General features: G+C 42.3%; 2 protein-coding genes across 3 annotated transcripts; one reads left to right on the top strand and one right to left on the bottom strand.

Moving 5' to 3' along the window:
- Positions 1–335: 335 nt before the first annotated feature.
- Positions 336–2,757, bottom strand: LOC103993502 (heavy metal-associated isoprenylated plant protein 32). 2 transcript variants are annotated; one of them, XM_009413591.3, is made up of 3 exons: positions 1,965–2,757; positions 1,761–1,836; positions 336–1,631 (listed from the first exon to the last, which is right to left on the bottom strand). In XM_009413591.3, exons 1-3 carry the CDS (start codon positions 2,001–2,003, stop codon positions 604–606), a joined length of 1,143 nt encoding a protein of 380 aa, XP_009411866.2. In that variant the 5' UTR covers positions 2,004–2,757; the 3' UTR covers positions 336–603. The 2 variants fall into 2 exon arrangements, with proteins under 2 accessions (XP_009411866.2, XP_064976376.1); XM_065120304.1 differs by lacking the exon at positions 1,965–2,757 and having other exon boundaries at positions 1,761–1,953.
- Positions 2,758–9,368: 6,611 nt separating this feature from the next.
- Positions 9,369–16,307, top strand: LOC135619531 (polygalacturonase-like). The gene is made up of 7 exons (XM_065121637.1): positions 9,369–9,818; positions 9,907–10,644; positions 12,985–13,251; positions 14,098–14,275; positions 14,891–15,057; positions 15,135–15,217; positions 15,760–16,307. The coding sequence occupies exons 1-7, from the start codon at positions 9,384–9,386 to the stop codon at positions 16,136–16,138; spliced, it is 2,247 nt and encodes a 748-aa protein (XP_064977709.1). The 5' UTR covers positions 9,369–9,383; the 3' UTR covers positions 16,139–16,307.
- Positions 16,308–16,412: the final 105 nt, after the last annotated feature.

Below are 16,412 nucleotides of genomic sequence, written 5' to 3'. Positions count from 1 at the left end.
AAATTCTCTCTTGGACATTACTATCTTCCGTATGGAAAGTAGCCTTGATTAAATGTAGAATATTCATAAAGTGAATCACTATACTATTCTCAGATTTTGAGATGCAAAATATATCAAATAAGATTTTGAATTCTCAACTATAGAACGACCAAATCAATATTTGAGATATATAATCAGATAATTAGAAAAAAGAAGAGAGAGCAATCTTTTAGATATACAAGCCAATGTTTAAGGAAAAAAAAAAGAAAATATAAACATTTTAGCAATTATGCATATTCCATGAACAGATAAGTAATGATTACATAATACTTACATATGAAAGGAAACGAGTAAAATTAAATAACATAACTCACTCACTTCAGTACTATCATCACATTAAGCAAACAACATATAGAACCACAAGTGGAAGACCTATCCATCCATCCATCCATCCATGTGTTGCTAAAAGCTGCAGTGACAACCACATATATAGCTCTAAAACCTATGCCCGGAATTCAAGAAAACAAAAGAGAAAAAGAGACATATTGGAAGATGATGATAAGGGCAGAGTGATCCCTCTTCATGCTTCTCGAGGGAGAAGAGACGCACACTGTCAAGATTGCTTCACATGACGGAGCAGCTGTTGGGGTTCTCATCACTGAACATGGTGTAAGGCTCCGCCTGGGGTTGGGTTGGCGGTGGCGGTAGCGCGTAAACCGGCCGGCCGTAGCCGTAGCCGTAGCCCACAGGCGGCGGGAATGCAGCACGGTCTTGACCGTTCATCATCATCATCATCATCATCATCCTCTGCCGCTGCTGCTGTTGCTGCTGCTGCTGATGGTAGGGATTTGTTCCTGCCATCATCATCTCCGGCGGCACATTTCCACCCTGGAAGTACCCCGGCATGCCCCCTCCGGCCGACAGCCTTCGGACTGCTGGAATGTGACCCATTTGCCCCATCATGTTAAGTTGGCCATCGCCCCCCACGCCATCATTGCTCCCACCACCACCACCCTTCTTGCCACCCTTGTTGTGTTTTCCTTCATGCTTGCTGTCACGGGCTCCATGGACATTTTTACCACCGCCGCCCTGGCTGTGGCTCCCCCCACCATTGACGTTGCTACCACCCATAGCCTTGTTTTGCGCCTGTACTCCTCCCTTACGTCCTCCTCCACCACCACCACCAGCGGCGCCTTTCGTATCTTTCCCCAGAACCTTCCCACGGACGTCCTCTTCAAAGCCATCCATGGCGTCCAAGCCGTCATCGTCCTCAAATTCATCGTAGTCATCATCACTATACTCACTTCCATCATCAACGTCTTCCTTGGGAGGAAGGTCAAACTTGACTGTTCTGTTGCCCTTCCTGAAGGGCAACTTCAGTCCCTTCAGATTCGGAAACTTCAGATCCTTGAACCCTTTTGCCTGCTGCTGTGGCTGCTGGCCCTTCTTCTGTGTCTTCCAGTGTTCCTTCTGCTGCTGTGCTTTGGTAAGCTCAAGCTGGTCGGTGAGGGTGTGATGGTTTCCAGCCTTTGCAGACCACAGCCGAGCATGTTTGCCAGCCTTTCTAAGCTTTGTAATCAGGACGGCAGGATCAACATTCCCTGTGACGGTCACCTTCCTCTCCTCTGCATCTATGGTGGTAGTGTAGACCCCTGAATCACCCAATCAAATGAACTTACTTCTCAGGAACAAATGGTTAGATCCGAAGCTAGCATTCTAATGGACGAAAGGCAAATCACAGGGAGAATAGTTAACTGTCAGAAAGAGGAGAAATACGATACCTTCGATCTTTTGCAGCAGTTTCTTCACCTTCTTCTGGCATCCATCACAACATATGTTCACTTTCAGAACACATGCCTGCAAATGAAGTAGGAAACAAGAGATCTCCGTGAAGAGCTTCAAATTTGGGTTATGATTCAACCAAGAAAACACCATTGTCTGATGCTGAGAACAGAGGAAGCAGGCCAAGGAGATGACAGATTTACCTGCGTTTTCAGTAACTTGCTCTCTTGTTCTTTACTCATCCTTTCCGCTCACCAAACAGTCTTCTTTAAGACGAGCAAACAACACTTGAGAGTTGTGTGAGGCTGAGGACAACCATGAGGAACAAAGATGTAGCAAGAAGCTACCTCAGTAGCCGAAGCCATGGTGTCATATTATATATTCCGATCAGTTCTCTCACTCTCTCTCTCTCTCTTAGCCCTCTGCGTGTCTACTGCACACGTCTTCAGCAATCAACAGACAGCTCAAGTTAGTGGAATGGAGCCACTACAGGAAACGTCTGACTCGATGAACAATGGCGAACAAAGCATGACCTGCATTGTTGTCAGAGTGCAAGATCTCAACCCACGGTAAGAAACATCTGATCCAATAAATGGTGGCAAGCAAACCATGCAGTGTGCCTGTCAGAACAGCCCACCCAGATGTGCTGAGGAGCTTTAATGGACGCAGCTGTTCCGACACATCTCGCATGTCAATGGAGGACCGGACTCTTCGTGGTCGACACATACGACGACACAGGGCAGTAAAGATGTCTGTGGTTCTTCACGGATAACCACGTAGGCGTTGGAGTCTGTGTGGATCAGCAAACAAGACAAGGCTCTCGGTTGACGCGAACACGCCACGCCACGCCGATGCTGGATTCATCGACGCCGACGCGGAGGTGAACTCCGGAAGATTCCTCTTCTCTCCATGGAACGGTGGTGATGCGTATGAACAGCTTCGTGCGTCAAGATGGAGGTGGGCGTAGGACGCGGAGAAGAAGGTAGAGGAAGAAGCTGAAATGTTTGAATCTTGCAAGCAAGAATAAAGCCTCTGAGTTCTGTGCCATGACTCTCTCTCTCTCTCTCTCTCTCTCTCTCTCTCTCTCTCTCTCTCGTACTCAACCGCTGTGCCAATTCTCTTAGTGATCTTTCATGATGTCACAATCTACTTGTGGGTATTTATTAGGGTTTATAAGTATTTTTAGAGGTCATTTGGATTACTTAGATATGAAAATTTAAATATGAAAAAAATCTTTGTAAATTAAGATTAATTTGTTCTATGATTATCTTTAGGTATTCATAGAGAAAAAAACCAAAAAATTAATTTTTTCTGCAAGAGTATATATATAAAGATTTTAGATTTAAATTAACTCAGGAGAGAGGATTTTATTCCTTGTATTTGTATTGAGTATCCTCATAGAGTAAAGAATTTGATCTTATATGAACATAGACAAAAACACTAAACCACACAATTCTTTCGTCTATTTCATTAGTTTTTTATTTGATTCTTAATTTAAAATTAATTATTCTTTTGGCATCGGTATCGTCTACTGTTATCGTGTTTAGATTTACGTCTAAAATATACTCTTATGGAGTTTTCAATTATGCGTCATACGCGTTTAAGGAATGTATATTCTTGAAGGTGAGCATAACCATGTCATCAAGTTGACATATTGTATTATATGATGGGAACTTACCAAATACTTAGGGAGGTGACTCAATTGTTAGAGAACCAATTTGTTTCCCATAGGTGAAGCTAATAGTACAGTTGAAGCAAAAGGAAGATATTGTTTGGCATGCATACACAGTATGTGTGTGTGTTTCAAGTGGTATGGATTCCAATCAAACAAGAAACACAAGAAAGGAGGAGGAAAAATAACACACAAAGGGGGCCATTTGCAATATGGAGGCAGTTTGGGGAGAGGTTGGTCAACACCCACAGCTGCCAGCATTCTCAAACTTGGATGCTGATGGAAAATCTATTTATTGGATGGTAGGTGTTGATTAGGCTTATGATGACATAATATGGATGATAAGATGACATGTGCATATCAATGTTGGTGTCTACTCTATCATCGACTATGCTGGTTAGTCTTCTTATTGATCATCTATGTCGAAACGCAAAGATGATCGAGTCGCACTGAGATAAATGCATGAGTCGAATGTGCTCTCCTCGTCGATCCGCGAGACTTATGAAAGAAAAACTGAACTCTTGAGAGTCTACTTACTATAATAAAGATCAAATTCGGGTTCATTCTCTCTGACTCTTTCTCTTTGGTATTTAAGTCAATAAATATTCGAAATTGAGAGGATAAAAATTAAAAGAAAGAGAGAGAGAGAGAGAGAGAGAGAGAGTCCAATCTCTTTGGAAAATATTTTTTGAATCTTTCTAGATTCGAAAAATATTTTTTGTTATGATCGAGACTAACACGACAGATATCATGCGATGACTTTTGTTGTTATCTACTATTTGAGATCCATGTACGAAGTCTTTGGCACTTGACGAGGAATGAACACTTTTGCCCTATTCAACATTAGACCTATAGTTCTATAAATCCCATCATACTTCTCTCGATTTATCTTTTTTCTATAGTTTGATTTTTAAATATATATCAAATTCGGCTTTGAGGACCTACAAATGTATTTGTATTTAGATCATAATAATATGGGCTAGAACACTATCACATGTAAATTTTAGAGAGGTGTGGAGTCCATCGTATAAGAGAGCTTCTTCGATATAAGGAGAAAACATTTATCATTAATTTTTTTTTGGGTATTAATGGAATTTCTTCACTCGTCACTTAAAGATATGCCAAAACCACTTTATTGCTTTGTTTGTCTTGACTTATTGTGTTGTAACGTTACTATTCTATCCTTATGTCTTATTGTTGGATATGAAAATTTGTTTTAATTAATTAATAGAGAATCTAAATATTCAAAGTACGAAAATATAAGTTTTTTTTTCATTTATTATGATAAAAAGATAATCATAAGCTTTCTTTTCATCCTTTATAATAAGGAAGATAATCATAAACTTTCTTCTTATCCATTATAACGCGAACTCCTTTTAAACAACTCAAACTCATATTTGAGGATCTCGGATTTTGAGCATTGAAGAGATCATGTTGGAAAATCTCTCTCGACCTTAGTCTTCGTATGGACAACACTTCGGCAGCACGACGTTTTTACCTCAGATACATTTTGGACAATCCTGTGCATATGGATTCGGAATATATTGGGCTAACCAAGATGTCAATGACATTTTCCTCTAACATTTTGGTGCTAGAAAGAGGGCTCAATATCGTAAGGATGTCTGCCTTCTAACCCTCTCAATGAATGTTCGAGTAAGGAGGTTCTTTTTACATGTAGATGCATCCATCTTGGGTCAAACATTGACACGATATGGGTGTTCGTTCAATGACCCAAGCCTCTCACCCCTGGAGGCAACCTCGAGTCACCTGCTCATCCTCACTAAAGTGTTCTTGAGCCTCACCCAGTAGGTACAGACGTTAATGAGCATGATGCAAGCTGTTATTCCGCTCTTGCCCCAACTAGCCCAACAAGTGATGCTCACAACACAACGTCACCGAGAGCGATGACTATGCCTCCCCAGAGCACCATGCCCTCAAGCTCGATGACTTCGCTCCCAAAGGTGACGTCGGTGACCACTTGGCCTTTCGCCTTTGACCCCTTCATCCTCATCTTCATTGATCTCTCATATAATATGAAGAAGTACTGGAAGCTATCGCTCTTACGCAAGAACTACCTCGCCATTGACCCCATCGCTAGCCTCAGGGCATTGAAGATGATCTCAAGATTGAGAGGCTATATTGAATTCCATCTCGAGCGAGGTGAGGGAAGGGGAGATCTTTGTAATGTTGGGGATGAATGGCTCCGACAATACCACCCTGATTGATGCCCTCATGAACCGCATTGTGTGGGAGAGCTTGCAGGGATCCATCACCGTTAACAACAAGAAGCTCAAGGGGTGGCTCCTCAAGGTGATCTTCACTTACGTCATGTAGGATGACCTCTTGTACCCCATGCTCACCGTGGAAGAGACCTTAATGTTATTTATAGAGTTATGGTTGTCGTAGTCACTATTTTCCTCAAAGAAGAAGAGCTAGGTATAAGCACTCATCGACCAGTTTAGCCTTCGGACCATCGTCGAGACCATTATCAATGATGAGATCCAACGTAACGTCTTTGGCGAAGAGCATCGACTTGTGTCAATAGGAATCAACATCATCCACGATCGAGGTGCAAGGTCAAATGTACTCAAGATGCATGAGTCAGGAAAACCTGATCTACATGAAGAGAAATCTATCGTGGTGAGAGGACCAAAAATCCGCCATGGTAGAATGGGGACTTGAAGCCTGCAATGGTGGGAGGACCAAAAATTTGCTATGGCGGAGGGAGGACTTGAAGCCCATTATGGTGGAGGACATGAAATCCATTATGGTGGGGGAAGGATATGAAGCCCTCCACATTGAAGGAAGGACCCAAAATCTGTCACAGTGGGAGGACCCGAAATCCATTATGATGAAGGGAGGACTTGAAGCCTGCCATGGCAAGAGGACCCGAAATCTACTATGGTAGAGGGAGGACATGAAGCTCGCTATGGCGAGAGGATTCAAAATCTACAATGACTAAGAGAAGACATGAAGTTTGCCATGGCAAGAGAACCCAAAATCCACAGTAACAAAGGTCGCTACAATGGTAGAACTCGAAATCCACCATGACGAAAGGAAGACTTAAAGCTCACCATAGTGAGAGAACACAAAATCCATCATGACGAAGGCACAGGGCCAACGTGCCCAAAATGCATAAGTGAGGAAAACATGACCCACGTGAAGAAATCTATCATGATAGAGGTACAAGGCCAATATGCTCTAGATGCATGAGTCGGGAAAACCCGACCCGTGTAAAAAAAAATCCATCATAGTCAAGGCACAAGACCAATATGCCCAAAATGCATGGGTCAAGAAAACTCTACTTGTATGAAGATAAATATGCTATAGTAGAGATATAAGGTCAAATGCGCTCGAGACACATGAGTCAAGAAACCCGACTTGTGTCAAGATAAATGCGCTACGACAAAGGCATAGGGCTAAATGCACATAAGATACGTGAGTCGTGAAAACCTAACCCATATGATAAAAAATCTTCTATTGCAGAAGTGCAAGGCCAAATATGCCCAAAATGTGCAAGTCGGGAAAATATGACTTATGCTATGATAAATCTAGTATGGTAGAAGCGCAATGCTAAATGTGCTCGAGATGTATGAGTTAGGAAAACCCAGCCCATGTGAAGAGAAATCCACTACGATGAAGGCATAAGGTCAAATGCGACCTAGACACGTGAGTTAGAAAAACCCGACCTATGCCAAGATGAATCCACTACAGTAAAGGCGCAAAGCCAAATGCGCTTGAGACACGTGAGTCAGAAAAACATGACCCACATGGGATCAACTATGGTAGAAGCACAAGGCCAAATGGGCCCAAGACATATATGTTGGAAAACCCAACCCATGCTAAGAGAAATCCGTCATGGTAGAGATGCAAGACAACATGTGCCTGAGGCGTGTAAGTTGGAAAAATCTGACCCACTCCAACGAAATCTACTATGGTAAAAACACAAGCCAAATATGCCTAGAACACCTGAATAGGGAAAACCCAACCCATAAGATAAGATACTAAACTCTCCCAAGTTAAACAAACCATAAGATAAGATACTAAACTCTCCCAAGTCAGACGAACTAAGCGATGTGCTTCGAACCCCTCTTGCGAGAGCCTTGAAGCATGCCTTCGATAGGGGCGGTGGCGGTGGGGGATAAGTGATATGGAGTCTACTATCGGCTAGCACGTGGTTATCATATAAAATCCAAGTCACCCTCTATTTATTTGTCTACAAGATTCAAAGCAAAAAAAACATAAGCTTCCTTCTTATCTTTTATGACAAAGAAAACAATTACAAATTTCCTTCTCATCCATTATGACGAGTAAGACAATCACAAACTCACTTCTCATCCTCTACGATATAAAAATATATCTTAAACCCAATGTAAGAGACTACTTTTGAATAACTTGAACCTACATGTGAGGACCTTGAATTACTAACTTAGTAATAGAGGGAACATGTTAGAAAACCTTTCTCAACCTTGGTTTTCGTATAGGTGATATCTCGAGAGCATATCATTTCTATTTTGGATACATTTCGAATAATTTCATGCATACGGGTCTTTGTGTATATATCAATAATATTTTTCCCTAACACTTAATAATTAATAAGCTTAAGTTAGATGAACAAATCATGTTATTACTCCTTGACCCGACAAGTGATCCATTTCGATGATTCAAGTAATCTTGGGATCCAAAGTCCATATGAATCATTTATAATCAAGTTCTGAATGAGGTCGGATGAGAAGAAAAATACCGGCTTGGATTTGAGGTCAAATATAATTGTTATATTATAGTTATCTGTATTCAACTAGACCAAGTTGAGTTTAATCAGATAGGAAGCAAAAGATTGCCAATAAAATGTGTCATATCAATATGAAACATAAGGAAAATATTCTCGCACTTAATCTTACGTAAGTGATGGTGATTTAAGAAGAAAACTATAATCTTTTTAGGTACATTAACTTAGGAACTCATTCCACCATGAGACACTGATTTTAAATGTTAGAGAGGCCTTATCAAGCAGGGCTCCTATCTCAATCGAACCTTGAAGAATTCACCCCCAATTAGGGCTCCTATCTCAATCGATTGACCCCTCGAAAGGGGTTCATTTGATCTCATCTATATTTTCCAATCCAATTTGGACGCTTCTTTGTGTGGGTGAGAGAGAGAGAAAGAAAGAAGAATAGTCAAATCGAAATTGACCAAATATCCCTAACAATTAGTTACAAGTGCACACACACTCCCCCTTTTAAAAAGTCAAAGCGATCGAATTCAACCGTCTACCAATTTCCAAGTCAAACAACGTTTCCACCGAGTGCATGTTTTGTAGTCAAAAGTTTAGGCCTTCGCCCTAACAAATCCGTTCTCAACTCGAAGGTTTGGTTTTCGATTTCATGATCTTAGAGATGTAGACTCCTTTTTTTTGTTGTTTCTTTACATCGAGAGATCGAGAAATTAAAGGATGTTTTGGCTTTGGATCAAAGAGATTGGGAGATTAACAATGCATCGTTTTGTATTAGTAATATCTATTTTCATTATTATTATTATTATACTTTCAATAAATCTTAATTCACTAAGGATTCCTTTTCTTAATTCAATTCATAATCATAATCTTAATCTATCCACTAGTTTGACTTTGAAGTTACTTATCTGACCTAACAAGCAAATTAATGCACTGCAGGAGTGAACATGTCGATCATATGCTAAACACAGTTCTTCGCCTCCTTTGTTGTCGTTCTCCACCAAACGCTTAGTTGCAGTCAATCTAGGTTTTGCTTTTCCTGGTATCTGCTCTCTTTGGCCATGGATTTCTACCAGACCTTAACCTAACCCACCTCGGTGGAAGAAGACCATGCAGTCTCTCTGTGTGTGTGAGTTGGTGGCTGCATCGCTTTGCAGGATTTCCCACCCGCTCCATGCTTTATATGCTGCTCGAGCTGCTTCGGACCAGCCATTAGCCATGGCGACCCCCACGAGCAGCTTCTTCCTTCTCCCCCTCTTCTTCGTCTTCGTCTTCCTCCTGCCAGGAAACGATGCTGTCTTCGACGTGGTGAAGTTTGGAGCAAAAGCCGACGGGAGTGCCGACTCCGCTCGGTCTTTCCTCAAGGCTTGGTCCTACGCGTGCAACTCTTGGAGCCCCGCCACCGTGTACGTGCCCGCCGGGAAGTTCCTCGTGACGCAGGTCGTCTTCCGTGGCCCCTGCAAGAACTCCATGATCAAGTTTCTGATCCAAGGAACCCTGGTTGCGCCTTCCGGCTCCGGTGGGTCGGACCAGTGGATAGCTTTTAGCGGCGTCGATGGCGTTTCCATCAGCGGCGGTGGCACCATCGACGGCGGCGGGAGTCGCCTGTGGGCCTGCAAATTAGCTGGCCGCAGCTGCCCCAGAGGCACATCGGTAAGCGGGGCTCATGCTCTTCCTTTCTGCAGTACGTAGCTGGTAGATGGATCGATCATGCGACTCGTGTTTGTTCCCCTGGTTGCAGTCGCTGACCTTCGTCAACTCCAAGAACATCGCCGTCGACGGCCTGACGTCGATCGACAGCAAGCTGTTCCACATCGTGGTCCTCCGCTGCCAGAACGTGAAGCTGAGTCGAGTCAACATCGTGGCGTCGGGGAACAGCCCCAACACCGACGGCATCCACGTTCAGATGTCCACCGCCGTCGACATCCTCCAGGCCAACATCCGGACCGGCGACGACTGCATCTCCGTCGGCCCCGGCACCGCCCACCTCTGGATCGAGCGCGTCTTCTGCGGCCCCGGCCACGGCATCAGCATCGGGAGCCTCGGCAGAGCTCAAGGGCTGCAAGAGGAGAGCGTCAGAAACGTCACCGTGAAGACGGTGACATTCTCCGGCACACAGAACGGAGTGAGGATCAAGACATGGGGGACACGCATCCAAGGCCAGGTGAGGGGAGTCGTCTTCGAGGACGCGCTGATGCGCAACGTCCAAAACCCTATCATCATCGACCAGAACTATTGCCCCGGGAACAAAGGCTGCCCTGGTCAGAGCTCCGGCATCAAGATCAGTCAAGTGAAGTACAAGAACATCAGGGGGACGTCGGCGACGCCGGTGGCCGTGACCTTCGACTGCAGCCCCAGTAATCCATGCAGTGGCATCACATTGCAAGATATTAAGCTCAGCTACTACAGTCAGCGAGCACAGTCCTCCTGCAAGTACGCTAATGGGGTTGCTTCCGGTCTCAATGTCCCACCGAGCTGTCTCTGAGATGAAGGTGGAGGTCTTTCGGGTCGTAGTAGGTTGTCTGTGCATTGGCTTGTTCAAGCCGACACCCTCTTCACATGCTGGTATACACTTCATGTACAGAGATTTAGCTTCCTAAGCAACACAATCTCTCACTCCTCCCCTGCTTTACTCTTCACTGCTCTCAGCTACCTTTGAGATCTTAGTTCCTTAATTCTTCATGATCAGATTTGTGAGGGGAAGCCAATGTTATAACCTGAATTATAACATTGGATCATTCTGTGTTCCACCTATGTCTACATATGTTTGATGATATTATGAACACAGACATGACATGAACACCTCCTGTTGGACTTTTAGCTGGAGTGAGCAACAATCACAACAAAAGAAATCCTCTCTCTCTCTCTCTCTCTCTCTCTCTCTCTCTCTCTCTCTCTCTCTCTCTCTCTCCAAGCAACTAGAAACTATATTATTTCAAAAAGCATTCTCTCTCTTTTTTATTTTTTTTCCAAGAAAATATAAATTATATTATTTCAAGAAGTGACATCAAAGTAGCAAGATTAGGAAGGAAAGCCCTCTCTCCAAAAACCATCTACCTTATGAGTCTGAGCATAATTTATTCTAATTGCATCCTATTAATACATGATTTACCTTAAAGAGAGAGAGAGAGAGAGAGAGAGAGAGAGAGAGAGAGAGAGAGGAAAGTTCTCTCTTTATTCTACCTTAAAGAAAGAGGAAAATCCTCTCTCTTTATTCTAATTGCATCCTTCACTTCTTTTCCTTTCACTCTTTCTTTTATTCTCTCCTTTTATTTTGATTTAAGTTATAATTTTGATTTTTTTTTATATATATCTCTTTACTTTCATGCCTCTAATCATGTTTCATATGTCAAACATAAATCTCTTGAGAATTTATCTTAAAATATGATCTATCTATTTATTTTAACAAAATTTTTTTTCACTAATTAGAGTCTAATATAGTTTAATCTTCACCCCAAGTTTTCAAGACTTAAATTGGAACATGAGTCATTATTATAAATAATTATGATGATGATGATAGGAGGCCATTGATGGGCACATCATCTAACTTACAAGTCTTCATGACATTATTATTATTTTTTTGAAGTCCCTTTAATCACATTAAAGTGTTAATTATGATTGGACTCACAGATCAACATTGATGTGGATTTCTTTGTTTCCCCACTCTCCACCTACCATCAAGACCTGAGAAATGTGAACAGACCAAAATAAGAAATGGTGCTAATTTCTTATGTCAATCTCAAACAATAAAGTGTCATAATAGACTATAAGGAACAAATGTAGGGGAGTCACATAAAATTAGCTCTTTCCATTAACATCAACCAAAGTGTATGAATGCCCCACTAATCCTCAACTTGGACCAATGTCTTGAAATATGGCATCACCTTTGGAAATGAATCTTTCCCCCTTTCACTTTGAGCACCAAACATCCTAAACTGACAAAGTGTGGCTTAGGAGCTTAAACCCCAATGTTGCTACCAAATTTGATCTCTCTAGACCATTGGATAGTTTATTTAAGCAAATTGGATCAAATTCGATTAGATCGAGTTTTCGAACCTCAACTTATTTGTCGAGTGCTCGATGATTTCATTAATGCAAACACGCGATCGACCTACAAGGAATTATCCGTTTTAGGTAAGCTCTACACGACGACTAGCATCGACAATCCATGATAAGCCCTCTAATATTTTACTTGATGAAATTGAAGTGTGAATGTGGCTGATGTGACTTCGACGATCATGATAGAAACATCAATTTGATTTAGCAAAGACACAGATTCCATTCAAAGACTGCAAGAAGTGTGAGCCAATCACTGGTTGGCTTGCATCTATTTCAGCTTGTTCACTTCAGCCTTCTTCTCCGTCGGGTAGCATTCACACCCACCCGCCTTTGCACACTAATTGATGTCGATTGGCACACCATGAGCTTGGCATCTGTTCTTCCCGCAAGATTGAGTGAATCGATCCGAGGACGGATTCGGGTTGACACTGTTGCCAGATTCTCCACCGAGCATATGGCACAGATTTCTCCGCAGAAATCACGTGATATGCTGTGATCTTAATAGATACGTGTTCCGTACAACAGTATTTTCGACGTACGGTACTAAGACCCGCGGTCAACGGGCGTAGAGTCAACGTCAACGTCGAAAGGAGGACGTAAAGCAGTGTCTCTGAGGGCTTTTGGATTCGACGTGGCTCCAAAGACGCCACGCAGGTCGGTCAGGAAAGCGCACTGCGGCGCCTCTGATCTATCCCCTCTATTAAAGCCCATGCGATCCTTCTCTTCACCTCCCGCATCACTCGCCTCTTCGTCTTCGTAGCTCGCCTGCTCGGTTGTGTACTTTCTTATGGGGGAAGCCGCGGTGGAGATGGTGAGGAACAAGCAGGTGGTGCTGAAGGAGTTCGTGGTGGGAGCTCCGAAGGAGACGGCCATGGAGATCAGGCAGGGGAAGGCGAGCCTCAGAGCCCCCACAGGGGTGGAGGGAGCCATCGTCGTGAAGAACCTGTACCTCTCCTGCGATCCCTACATGAGGGGGAGGATGAGGGATTACTCTGACTCCTATATCCCTCCGTTTCAGCCCGGCTCGGTATGATCCTCCGTTCACCTCTAATCTATACCGTTTGATCTGTCGTGATAATCTCGTATCAGAAGATTTCTGCTTTCAAGATGGAAAGAGATTGAAATTTCTGCCTCATTTTTCTGAGGTGAGATTGACATAGTGATTTCTGAGCTTTGGGATGCTCTTCACTGGTGAATCATTTCCATCCCACTTTGCTATTGATAAGAATATACTTGTAGGGGAAAAAGATAATTAATCAGAAACTTGGCTTCTTCTTCTCTCCTCTTGAAATCTTTTTGTTTCTTGAGCAGAATAAATCATCTATTCCCTTTATGTTTGGTTAAGTACTTCTTGGCCAAATTCCAAAGTCAAGGAGATTGCTCTGCTCCAACAGCAGCATGTTACCTGTTCGTAATAATGCTGCTGAAATAGCTCAGCTGAAAAATGAGCTATTTGTTACATCTTTTTGAGCAAACAACTTCATCAAAAAAGGACAACAAATACATGAAACTCCGTTACTTATGATGATTCTTCAATCTTTTCTTTTTTCTTGGTGATGAGTATGAAAACATTAATAAGTTGATTCTTTTGTATCCTTATGACAGGATAAAGACAAGAAATTGCAAACTATTAGTGCTCTCTCTCTCTCTCTCTCTCTCTCTCTCTCTCTCTTGTCTCTCTCTCTTGTTTAACATGCATATTCAAGCTTAAATCACTAACATGTGAGGAATTGCCTGATGCTTAACATCATTACAATGCATACTTTCATGTGCATATCATCTCTCTCATATGAAAACTTGAATAATGTGATGATAAAATATTATCATATTCAAGCTCCCAGTGGCTGACTTGGTGGTTGTCATTTCCATGAAGGTGATAGAGGGCTTTGGGGTGGCTAAAGTTGTTGACTCCACAAACCCAAATTTTTGTGTTGGCGACTACATCACAGGACTAACTGGCTGGGAAGAGTACAGTACTATTGTCAGGACTGAGCAACTGAGAAAAATTGAGGTCTTTGATGTCCCTCTTTCATACCATGTGGGACTTCTCGGTATGTATCTGTTCTTGCATGCCGTCTCTGGTTCTAATTAAATTGTTCCCATATCAGTTCTCATATCTTACATGGTCTAATTTATGTACCACATGCTCATAAAAGAACCCTCATATTAATCACTAAGTACATTTTGTGACTGTATCAGATCAAGATTTAAAAAAACCGGCTGGGACAGTGATTATCGATCAGTATTTATCGGTCCGAGTAAGAACCAATGCAGGACAATCATGTTTGGCACCAACAGATATTTATTTTTTTGATACCAAAAGTATAGAGTGTAGTTGGTACACCCTTACCTTACCAATTCAGTAGATTACTGAAATTAATATCTTTCCAAATTTTAAAACCTTGCATGAAATGATGCTATTTTTCGGCTTTAAAGTTCTTTTCTCAAATATCACCTCTTCTTTCTTCTTTCTTCTTCATTTGGTCATTTGACAAGGTGCACCTACTTAATGTTTGTATCTTTACATTGTACAGTTGGTAGAGTGCAACTCTTTTACCAGCTTAACTGGCATCTGTATTTGGATCCATTAAATGCAGATATAATTTCTTTGACATGTTTCGTAAGCTTAGAGGCATCATGGTCTTATAAACATTTGTGGGGAACAGGTATGACTGGTTTTACGGCTTATGTTGGCTTCTACGAGATCTGTGCTCCAAAGAAAGGGGATTTTGTCTTTGTATCTGCTGCATCTGGAGCAGTTGGTCAGCTTGTGGGTCAACTTGCCAAGCTGCATGGATGTTATGTTGTTGGTAGTGCTGGATCAGCACAAAAGGTAGGGCTTGCCTTTTCTTGAGATCGAGTCATATATCAGTTTTGCTTTTCTGGCTTACTAATTGAACTTTGTATCAGGTTGATCTTCTGAAGAACAAGCTAGGGTTTGATGAAGCATTCAATTACAAAGAGGAACCTGACTTGACTGAAGCCTTGAGAAGGTCTGTGTATATCTCATGCCACTCCCTTAGATTCTTCCCCAGCTCAACCAATTCACTATGACCTACAAATTTTGATTCATGTAAAAATTGATGTTGAACTTCCTAAAAATCGTGTTATATTATTCAATCTCAAATTTATTGATTCTCTGTTATGCTCAAGTACCTTAGGTTCCTCCAGATCCAAAGTCAATCCATCTCACTTCAGTTTCTTAAAGTTTGCATATATATTTGAGTTATTGCACATGAACGTATTCGACTCTCTTGTTTTATGTTTTCTTCTTGATCTATGAGATAGAAAAAACGTCACTCTGATATTATAACTTGAGTTGGTTTACCATTGTTAACTTGGAATTAAGTATTTTAGCATTTTATACCATGAACTTGAGAGGTCCGAGAAGAAATTGAACTGCATTTCAGCATTTTATACCATGTGCATTTTACAGATGTTGCCGATAACTTCACAGATTCATCATTACACATTGGCTGCAAGTTTGAACTCACCCAAACCATCCTTGTGCCTCTTGATCTACTGAAACTTGCAGCTACTTCCCAAAGGGCATCGACATCTACTTCGACAACGTAGGCGGCGCCATGCTTGACGCAGCACTGCTCAACATGAGAGTCCATGGTCGGGTCGCCGTATGCGGGATGGTCTCTCAGCATGCCGTCTCTGACCCCAAGGGGATCTCCAACCTCTACACCCTCGTGATGAAGCGCATCAGGATGGAGGGCTTCATCCAGAGCGACTACCTGCACCTGTTCCCCAAGTTCTTGCCCACCATCATAGATCTCTACAAGCAGGGGAGGATTGTTTACATCGAGGACATGAACGAAGGTCTCGAGAACGGACCGGCAGCATTCGTCGGCCTTTTCACCGGCAATAATGTGGGCAAGCAGGTCGTGTGTGTCTCAAGGGAGTAGCTTGATCTGTTCTTTGCACTGATAAGAGGCAGAGTGTGTCCAAATTCCTCTTCCACAACGTAATGTTTTGATCTGAGAGTGCAATCTGCTAGAAAGATATTAAATGCTATGAGGTTGACAATGCATTTGTAAATCTTGATATGAATTTAATGGCCAAATATAATTTTAAGAGGAAGAATAAGGGATGAGAAATGGTGCATGTTTTGTGTTCAAAGGAATAAGTCAGAGCCACAGATTTGCGGTTATTTAACCGCCACTTCCTTCCCTCCGATAA

Source organism: Musa acuminata, chromosome BXJ2-8, assembly GCF_036884655.1.
Source record: "Musa acuminata AAA Group cultivar baxijiao chromosome BXJ2-8, Cavendish_Baxijiao_AAA, whole genome shotgun sequence".
NCBI classification, from domain to species: Eukaryota; Viridiplantae; Streptophyta; class Magnoliopsida; order Zingiberales; family Musaceae; genus Musa; species Musa acuminata.
This window is presented reverse-complemented; position numbering and strand designations above follow the sequence as displayed.

Bases quoted from the DNA above. Each gene is read 5' to 3' on its own strand.
- LOC103993502 (XM_065120304.1), bottom strand. From the start codon at position 1,914: ATGGTGTTTTCTTGGTTGAATCATAACCCAAATTTGAAGCTCTTCACG. The intron at 1,632-1,760 runs GTATCGTATTTC...TGGGTGATTCAG, and splicing joins ACTGCTGCAAAAGATCGAAG to GGGTCTACACTACCACCATA.
- LOC135619531 (XM_065121637.1), top strand. From the start codon at position 9,384: ATGGCGACCCCCACGAGCAGCTTCTTCCTTCTCCCCCTCTTCTTCGTC. The intron at 13,252-14,097 runs GTATGATCCTCC...ATTTCCATGAAG, and splicing joins CTCCGTTTCAGCCCGGCTCG to GTGATAGAGGGCTTTGGGGT. The intron at 15,058-15,134 runs GTAGGGCTTGCC...ACTTTGTATCAG, and splicing joins GTGCTGGATCAGCACAAAAG to GTTGATCTTCTGAAGAACAA.